We start from the raw sequence: 10112 nt of genomic DNA on the forward strand, positions 1-10112 counted from the left end.
CAACGCGCCTTCCTAGCGGGAAGGTGAAGCAACAGGAGTAAAAAGCACTCGAGAGTTGACGAGGGCTGGCAATTTCCGACGAGCGATACGGGAAAGCGGCTGGGTGTTGAGCTACGCGGTACCCAGGCGATCCAGGGATAGGAGCCTACAGCTGGGCTTCACGCCAACCGGGGAGGGCGGCCCGGAGACCGCCAGCGCCGAGGGCCGGAACGCTGGACGCCGCCTCCCGGGCCCCGCCGGACGCGGTTTCCGGTCGTACCGGCGTGCGCCCGGCAGCGGTGGAGCGAGCATCTCCAGTCGCGCAGGGGGCGCGGCCCGGCTGTCCCGCCTCCAGAGCCTTGCGGGACTGTCCCGCGGCACAGCAAGAGGCCTCTCCTCAGCAGACGCCCACAGAGGGCAGCAGCCTCCAGAGGCGCGGATGCGAGCTCCGCCCGCCGTCGGGGTCACTGCCTCCAGGACGCACGCTTCTCCTCTGCCGTCCGCCGGGAAGCGGACCGATCGCCGGCGAGGTGAGGTCCTAGGAACTCTCCAGGCCTCCCGCGAACTTCCGGGAGACGCGGCCCTCGCCCCCCGCGCCCCCTGAGGGACCGCCCCGAGCCCCGCCTCTACTCTGATTGGCTACCTGCGCGCCCGCTGCACCGCCCTGGCCGGTGATTGGCGCTGAGGCGCAGTCTGTCAGCCGCCTCCCTTGGGAATCTGGGTCGCCAAGGGAAGCGTTCGTTACTCGGGGACGGCTTGGGAGGAGGTTGGTCGGGCCCCCTGAGCTCGTTTGTTTATTGTTCCGGAGACCCTACCCCAGGCGCGCGCTTCCGTCGCAACGGCCAGGAGAGGAGCCGGTATCGGAGGCGGAGGGCAGGGGTGGCGAGAAAGTGAAGGTTGAGAAGTGAGCCTGAGGCCCCCAAGCCCGACTGCCTCCGAGAGGGAGCGGGGTGGGAAGAAGGGCCCTGAAAGGAACTGTCACCTTGGGAGAGGCCTAGTTTCTGCTGCGGGGAGGGTGGCGGGGGTTCATGACCTAGTTGTTCGGGCATCTCGTTTTCTAGGTGAGTCTGTCCACAGAATTCACTAGAGATTTTTGCTTCGGCTTTGCAGCCGAGTTTGGAGACGTGTAGCCCGTTTCCTCGCCTTCCCAGAAGCCATTGACTGAATTCATTCACTCTCTTGTCTCTTTAGATGAGCAGCCGTCAAAAAAAGCACAAACAATGGAAGGACGGATGCCACTGCGTATGTTAAAAGCATGTTGAAAGGAAACTAAGAAGGTATTCACTTGGATTTAATTGTGTTTAATTGTACGAGAGAATTACCTTTTTGAGGAGAAGCACAAAAGTTTTGACTAATATTAATTTAGTTTGGTCTTGTGACCGGTTTCAAATTTTTAAAATCTTTTAATATAGAAGAGTCACATTACTGCCGTACCTATCAAATACAGTCTTTGCTAATGATGGGCTAGTCCTGACCATGCAACATGAAAAGAAATTGGAAATTTTTGATAATGTTCATTTGCATATGATTACATAGTGCTACAGATCTTTTAAAAATGACGTTATCCCTGTTTAAAAAATAACTTGTAATTTAATGTTAGACTGTATGTGAGATTGGGTAGTAGCTAACTCATACAATGAGTTACACTCCTGGGCTAATTTCACTTTGTTTTTAAAGTACCAGTTCATTGTTTGTTGCTCAGTTGCTCAGTCATGTCGGACTCTTTTGCGACCCCATGGACTGTAGCCCACCAGGCTCCTCTGTCCATGAGATTTCCCAGGCTAGAATACTGAAGTGGGTTGCCATTTCCTTCTCCAGGGGATCTTCCCGACCCAGGGATCGCACTGGAGTCTCCTACATTGGCAGGCAGTTCTTTACCACTGAGCCACCGGGGAAGCCCAAAATATCAGTAGTTTGCTTGTTAAACACTGAGTCGTAGTTATAACAGTTGTTTCATTGGCCACCTAGTCATTTGACCCTCTAGCTTCTATTAAGTTATATGTTGTCTTATACATATCTGTTAGTAACATACTGGAAATTGTCAAGGAATGGTTTATTTCAGCCACGTGTATGCATGCTAAGTTGCTTCAGTGATGTCTGACTCTGTGTGACCCTATGGACTGTAGCCCACCAGGCTCTTCTGTCCATGGGATTCTCCAGAACCCACACTCAAGAATACTGGAGTGGGTTCCCATGCCCTCCTCCAGGAGCCTTCCTGACCCAGAGATTGAACCTGTGTCTCCTACATCTCCTGCATTGGCAGGCAGATTCTTTACCACTGGCACCACTCAGGAAGCCCCATTTCAGCCACAGAACACCCAAATTAGCTCTTGAAGTTAGACCTGGGCCCTACCCTGGAAAATTTTGACCTGGATTGGAGATGAACTCTGGACATCTGTATTCTGGAAAATTTCCTCAAGTGAGTTTGATATGCATTCCCAGTTGAGAAATGAAGCTTTAACGACTTAGATATGTTTAAGAAATTTTAAGATATTTATGAAATAAATAGTTCTTCCCTTGATTTCCTTACGGTTTAAAAGTAAATTTCTCAGGAATAACATTTCAGGATAATCCAAAAGCAGTGTTTGCCTCAGCAAGGTCAGGAAGTTTCACTGGCACTCAGCAGCCTCTGGACTAACCACTCCAGTCTTAGGAACAAGGTTCTTATGGAGAGTCACAAGAGCTCTGATGTGCTTGCAGGATCCCCAGAGCTGTGCATGTAGTATTGTCTCCTGTGAGGTGTAAGAGAGGTCAACTCCAGGTCTGTTCAGCTAACTTATTTTTACTTCAACAAAATGCAAAGAGGGTAATATTACATTTATGAACTTTATCTTGGGAAGAAAACCCCTACTGGAAATAAATGTAAATGATACCCTCCCAATACCCAGTAGTCCTATGCTTATTAAGTAAAGAATGTGCACAATTCAAGGTTAAAATCTGTATGCTAACATGAAGTATTCGGAGATTTGGAGTATATTAGACCAACTTTACAGGAGAGTCAAAGAGGTAAAAGTCAGATAATCACTTTGGTTTTCAAGTGTGAGAAATGTGTGGTGAAACCAAATCCATTCTGACTTCAGGGACAGCTTTCAGCAAAGCAGTAGGCCCAGTTGTGTTGCATTGCCTAGGAGCTGTTAGTATTGATATTTATTTTACATGTAAGTTTTTCACTGCAAGACTTGGCATACGAAGTATTTGAGTAGTGGGCAGATTTGTAAAATGAAGATGAAAAAAACAAACATGAAGCCATGTGTTTAGTCAGTCCATGACTAATACCTTGAATTTGTGTTTGTTGTTTGAACAGAAAGCCAGGAGTCTCAGCATGAATCGATCTAGATCTCAATCAGATGATGGTGGTGAAGAAACCTCATCCCAAGACCAGCATCATCAAGAAAATGAGAGAAGGTGGCAGCAAGAGCGTCTCCACAGAGAAGAAGCCTATTACCAGTTTATAAACAACCTCAATGATGAAGATTACCGGCTGATGAGAGACCATAATCTTTTAGGCACTCCTGGTAAGGGATAGGTAAAAGAGAAAATACCTTTTGCAGCATTATTAAAAGTTTCAGCGTTAGGAGGGGTTTTTACCCCCATCTTCCCTGTTCCAAAATACACTGTACTGTTTTGGTGACTTCAAGAGCTTTGTAACATAAAAACATAGAAAAATCACTGGCGTACTTCTGTATGTCATAAGTAGGTTAATATTGGGGCTTCCCTGGTGGCTCAGCAGTAAAGATTCCACCTGCCAATGCAGAAGATTCGCTTTGATCCCTGGTCAGGATGGTCCCCTGGAGGAGGAAATGGCAGCCCACTCCAGTATTCTTTCCTGGGAAATCCCAAGGACAGAGGAGCCTGGTGGGCTACAGTCCATGGGCTTACAAGAGTCAGACATGACTTAGTGACCAAACAAGAATATTGAATATATAGCACTGTTACACAAGTGTCAAAAAAACCAACTGGTTCATGTACACGATAGTGTCTAATATTTACATATGTGGTCCTATTTCTCTTAAGTAATATTTGTACAAATAAAATACTATTCATTTCAAACCTGATTCTAACTCATGTTACTATATATTTATTTAGTTGAACTAATAACTCCTCCAAAGTCAAATGTGTTCCATAATTTTATTACAAATCAAATTTCACAATGAACTGGTTGAAACTTGCAGGTTTGTATGTAATATATTTCTATGTTGCATATTTGCATACTATATATTGGATTACCCATATAATAAACTAGGTAAAATTCAGGTAAATATTTGAAGTTTTCTCTAGAAATATTCCCCTCTTAATTTCTTTTTAACTCTGACAAAAATCCACAGAATTATAGCCTATGGGTTCCTAAGTATATCAACTGGGAGCACTTTATTAATGATTCAAATTAAATCTTATTTTAATTTAAATAAAACATTAATAAATGAAACAACCAAAATGATGTGTATATGCATCAAGTAAACAGTTTCTACTGTCTTCAGTTTATAGAAATGAAAACCGTAGAATGTCTTTCACAGATTGCTAAAGATTAGTCTGACCGTAAGTTTTCATAAAACTTAGTAATTTAAAAATTTGAAATTCAGTGAGCTTTTTTCTGTTTTTTAGGAGAAATAACATCAGAAGAATTACAACAGCGGTTAGATGGTGTCAAGGAACAAATAGCATCTCAGCCTGACTTGAGAAATGGGACAACCGCCAGAGGTACTATGGACTCCTTTCCATAAGGAACAGGTTTGATTGGAGTAATTGCAGACATGAGCTTCCAGGACCTTGTCTGACATTGGTTTTTAGTGTTTTTCAGATTTAATGTGATACTCATTCAGGGAATATTTATGAATTATATGCAAAGCAGTACAGTTCGGCAGTATAGGACAGAGGTTGCATATAAAGATGTCTTATACACTCATTGCCTTCAGGAGCTCCTGTGTATGAAATAGTATATTAATTGCCAGCAGAATTCTTTTTAATTTTAGAATGTACAGACTAGTTTTTATTTTTAAATTAATATAACTAAGCTTGGCTTTTAAAAAGTTATACAGAGCAACACAGAAAGACTGAGTCAGGAAAACCTGTTTGTTGCTTTGCTGTGTTGTTTTTGTGTTTGTTGTATCATTTTACTGAACAAATACTAAGTTATAATATAAGTTCTTACAAAAAACAAATTGCTTAAAAAAATTCAAACTAAACAGAAGTGTATAGAATTAAAAGTAGAGCCAGCATTAAGGTCTGCCCTACCACTGCCTTCCCCACAAGTATTTGTTAGTAGTAGTTTCACATATTATATCAAGATCATGGTATAAATTAGGGTGAAGACTATTAAAAACCCCAAGTGCATTGATTGGGAAGACATAAGTTTACTCCTCTTTCACGGTAACAGTCCAGTGCAGACACACTGTACTCCATAAAGCCTCCTGGGACCCACCCAGCCGGCAGAGTGGTTCTACAACTGTGCTGTCCAGTGCAGTAGCTACTGGCCACATGGGCCTATTTAAATTTAATAAAATTGAAAACTCAGTTCCTCAGTCATATTAGCCATATTCAGGCGTTTAATAGTCCCAAGTGGCCAGTAGCTTCTGTATCAGACAGCACAGACAGAGCACCTCCACTGTTGCAGAAAGGTTTACTGGACATCGACTGCTGCTGCTCCAGGGTGCGGCCTTGATGATCAAGCTAAGTCACCACCACATCTAGGTTCCAACTGGCAGTTGTAGATCCAGAGGGAGGCGCAGGCATCTGCCTGAAAATGAGCTCTCTCACTTCCACTCCAGTTGCATTGATGAAAACTCAGTCCTGTGAACACCCTGCTTGCCAGGCTGCTCCCAAGACCGTCACAGTGCATTTACAGTGGAAGAAGGGACCACAGATTTTGTGAGATATGAGTGACCTCTTTCATGCATCATCATCACTGCATCCTAGTAATTAAATAAGTGGCATTTAGAATGAGTTAATGTTTACCTGCTCTTTACTCATATCTCTTTGCAAATTAAAATGGAAAGTGAAAATTAACTCTTGTTTTCTTTACATTGATATAGGCAGATTGTACTGTGAGTATAGCTGGTAAGACTGGTCTGAGATATGTTTTAATGGAAAATGTACTCATCACAAATGAAATAGCTTATATTTTTAGAATATGGCTAAAGTTGCTTATTTTACTGATAATCAGCAGCTGATTAACAGGTTTAACTTTAATAAAAGAACATTTTTTATGAGAGATTGCAGTAATGAAATAAAATCAAAGCAGTCCCATTTAATAGCTGGTTTTGAGTAGAACAGACTTTAAGGGTAAAGTCTGTGTAGTTAATATGCATTACAATGCCTTTCATTGAGTTTTGTACTTTAATAACCCACTGGTTAAAAACAGAAAATGTAAGCTTCCCACAGTAGCACTGTCATAGTCAAAGAAGTTTATCAGGGGCACAGTTATTTCTAAATTGATCCATTCAGCAGTATTAATTGAGAGTCTGATTTCTACCAAATAGAATAGAGGTTGGGGATTTAACAGTGAACAAAATGAGACAAAACTTGTTTTTTCTTCATGCAGCTCACATTCTAAATGAACAGAAAATGTATTTTATTGTATTATATATAATGGCTAACATTTATTGAGTGCTTTCTCACATGTTATATCATGCCAGATGTTATGTTAATCATATACCATGTCTTCTTTTATCTTCATGATAATCCCCTGACATCTATCCTATTATTATATCAAATTTATGGATAAGGATATAGCCATAGAGAACTGAATTAAATGCTTAAAATTTCCTTTCTTTACACAAAGACATATTATGGTTCTAATATTATACTCATAAAGCCAAAGTTCTTGAGCTATATGTTTTTGACAGTTTCTAAGAAACAAGATTCTTAAGGTTACCAAAATACCTAGTTGCAAAAAACACTGTTACCTTTCCCAAAAGGATTCTACAAATTCAAGTGAATTATGTATGTTTTCTTGCTATGTTTTATTAATATTGCCATATGAATAAAGCAATTTAAATGTACAGTTTTAGTAATGGTTATATTTTTCATTTGCCTTAATATTTTGCCAATAATAGGCCTATAGAAAGCAAGAGTGAAGATTTCTTCACACTACTGCACAAATAGTATTTAAAATTTTATAATGTTAATTCACACTGTGGATTATAGTATGCTTGTAGTATACACCTTTCTTTTAGAAAGCTCATTTTCTTTTTGGCTGTTTTTCATTCATTCAGATGCACAGATGTTCTTAAATATAATTTAATTTAATAAAAACTTTACAAGCTTTCAATGAAAATCCAAAGATAGATTTCAGGAATTGATGTTAAGTTGATTTGGTTTGCTTTCCAGACGCAGGAATCCCTCGAGAGGGTTCGAATGAAGATTCTCTGCTGGAATGGCTGAACACCTTTCTTCGCACAGGAAATGCAACTCGAAGTGGGCAGAATGGGAACCAGACCTGGAGAGCTGTGAGTCGAACCAACCCTCACAGTGGAGAGTTTCGGTTTAGTCTGGAAATCCACATCAACCACGAGAACAGAGGATTTGAAATGGATGGCGAAGACTCTGTGGCTATGCCCTTCTCAGATGTCAGTCAAGATCACGCTGCAGATGGGCCCCAGAGACCAAGCAGTCCTGTGGCCAGGCGAACCAGAAGCCAGGCTGCAGGGAATCTCAGCCGTGGTGCTCGCATTCCCAGGACACGCCTTGGCTCCAGGGGGCAGAGCTCAGTTGAAGGCTCTCTGTCTCCACTGGGAAGACTAAGAAATGGAATTGGGGGTGCATCTGGCAGTCCTGGACCTGGTGCCCCCCTCACTCATCTCGACACCCCATCAGGTAGAAGTGAACTCAGGCAGAGGGAGGGGCAGCGGTTTGGAGCAGCCCATGTCTGGGAAAATGGGGCCAGAACCAATGTCACAGTGAGGAATACAAACCAAAGACTAGAGCCTATAAGACTACGGTCTACTTTCAGGAGTCGGAGCCGGTCGCCGATTCAGGCGCCGGGTGGTACGGTTTACCATAATTCACAAAGAGAGAGCCGGCCTTACCAACAGAGCACCAGGCGGTCTGTCAGGAGGAGAGGGGTAACCCGGGTCTTCCTGGAGCAGGACCCAGAAGGCAGAGGGGCTGCGTCCTCGCTCTTCTCCAACTCCAGGCTCGTGTCCAGAATCACGGTGGAAGAGGAGGAGGAGGAGCCCAGCAGGCTGCCTGCGGCCATGCGGCGACACCCGACCATCACCCTGGACCTGCAGGTGAGGAGAATTCGTCCCGGAGAGAGCAGCGACCGCGACAGCATCGCCAACAGGACTCGGTCTCGGGTGGGGCTGGCGGAGAACCGGATCTCCTTGGAGAGAAACAGCGGGGGCTTCCACCGCAGCATCTCACGCCAGGAGCGCTCGGGGATGCGCACCTACGTGAGCACCATCACCGTACCGCTACGCAGGGTGTCTGAGCACGAGCTCGCCGAGCCGTCCTCCACAGCGCTGCGATCAATCCTAAGGCAGATCATGACTGGCTTTGGTGAGCTGAGTTCTCTCATGGAGGCCGAGTCAGAGTCAGAGGCGCAGAGCGATGGCTCGCACGGGCTAGTGCTGCGCTCAGACGCGGGTCCCCCGGGTGGGGCCACCGGCCCTCCCACGGGAGGAGCCCCCAGGGGCCGGCTGGCCCGCGTGGAGCTCACCCCGCTTCATACCCTAGCCAGCGACCCCGTGGTGGGCCGGTCTGCACGGAATTCAGGTAACTTAGTGGAGACGGGAACACTACCCATTCTTCGCCTCGCTCACTTCTTCCTGCTTAACGAGGGGGATGATGACGACCCCACGCGTGGTTTAACCAAAGAGCAGATCGACAATCTCTCCACCCGGAACTACGAGCACAGCGGTGCAGACGGCGAGCCGGGCAAGGCCTGCAGTGTGTGCATCAGTGACTATGTGGCCGGAAACAAGCTCAGGCAGTTACCCTGCATGCACGAGTTCCACATCCACTGCATCGACCGGTGGCTCTCAGAGAACTGCACCTGCCCCGTCTGCCGGCAGCCTGTCTTAGGGTCCGGCCTAGCCAACAGCGGGTGAGGCCCTGAGTCCCTCGCACGCACACCACCGTGGAGCTGTGTTCAGGCATTGTTTTCTTGAATCATTTGTGATACGCTTACCAGGATGAAAAATAGCAGATGATTATAGTTTGAACTATTTTTTGTGTGTGCTTTTTTAACTTGTTAAAAAGAGTAAATTTATAGAAAGTTTAAAATGCAAATGTTACATTATCCTAAAGTACAGAATAGTTAATATTGCTAGAACCAAATAACCTTCAAAATATTTTTATTTTGGTAATTTTGTTCATGCTAAGCACTTTTGTATTTGCACAGTTTGGTAGGTTACAAGTGAATATTTGTCCAAAAAGTCCTGCAGGGTTTTGCTTGGACTTTCAGGTCCCGTAAGGCTTCATACTGTGTCCAGACATTGGTATCTAAATAAGCCTTCCTATAACTTTTCATTCTAAGGAAAGCATCTTCATGAAAGAGTCCCTGGCTGAATGTTTGCTTAATGCACTTAAGTTACTTGAAATGTTAAATTTATTATGCAGTACTTACATTTAATATGTGTATATATAGGTATATAATTTTAAGGTTAAAATATTCAGTCTGAAAACTACTGATTTGGTTCTTATTTTAAGCTGTTGGGCTATTACTGCATATGGCACAATATTTAATATTTGCAGGATCATCTCGGGGAGGAAGTGGATTAAGATATTTAAAAATAGAGATAATTTATGAAGCGTTTCTGACAATCTGACTTACTAGACAGCAAGCAATATATAACACTGAACAAGTATTTCTTTTTTCAGAAATGGAACATGGACATTTTAGAGCATAGAGGTTATTTGAGTTCTGCCTTTTCGTGACTTTTTTGAAAGTGCAAACCATTTTTTGGATTAAATTAAGTAAAATGTACACGCATGGTTTCTCAAATTTAGTTTAAAATCTAAAAAAAAAAAACCTGTAAAGAATCAAATGCATAGATACTATGTTAAGTTCACTTGGAGGCCAAAAAACCTCCAAATACAACAATGACAACAAAAGTAAGAGAATGTAGAACAAACACAAAGTATGCGTTGAAGATCTGTTTCTACCAATAAATATTAAAACGTGTCAACTATTC

At 43.5% G+C, this 10112-nt stretch overlaps 1 protein-coding gene across 4 annotated transcripts; it reads left to right on the top strand.

Moving 5' to 3' along the window:
- Window positions 1-646: 646 nt before the first annotated feature.
- Window positions 647-10112, top strand: RNF6 (ring finger protein 6). Of its 4 annotated transcripts, none has more exons than XM_027557552.1 (5): window positions 647-745; window positions 1171-1256; window positions 3284-3494; window positions 4582-4677; window positions 7306-10112. In XM_027557552.1, the coding sequence occupies exons 3-5, from the start codon at window positions 3302-3304 to the stop codon at window positions 9024-9026; spliced, it is 2010 nt and encodes a 669-aa protein (XP_027413353.1). In that variant the 5' UTR covers window positions 647-745; window positions 1171-1256; window positions 3284-3301; the 3' UTR covers window positions 9027-10112. The 4 variants fall into 4 exon arrangements, with proteins under 4 accessions (XP_027413353.1, XP_027413352.1, XP_027413351.1 ...); XM_027557551.1 differs by having other exon boundaries at window positions 695-883; XM_027557550.1 differs by having other exon boundaries at window positions 695-836.

Source organism: Bos indicus x Bos taurus, chromosome 12 (assembly GCF_003369695.1).
Source record: "Bos indicus x Bos taurus breed Angus x Brahman F1 hybrid chromosome 12, Bos_hybrid_MaternalHap_v2.0, whole genome shotgun sequence".
NCBI classification, from domain to species: Eukaryota; Metazoa; Chordata; class Mammalia; order Artiodactyla; family Bovidae; genus Bos; species Bos indicus x Bos taurus.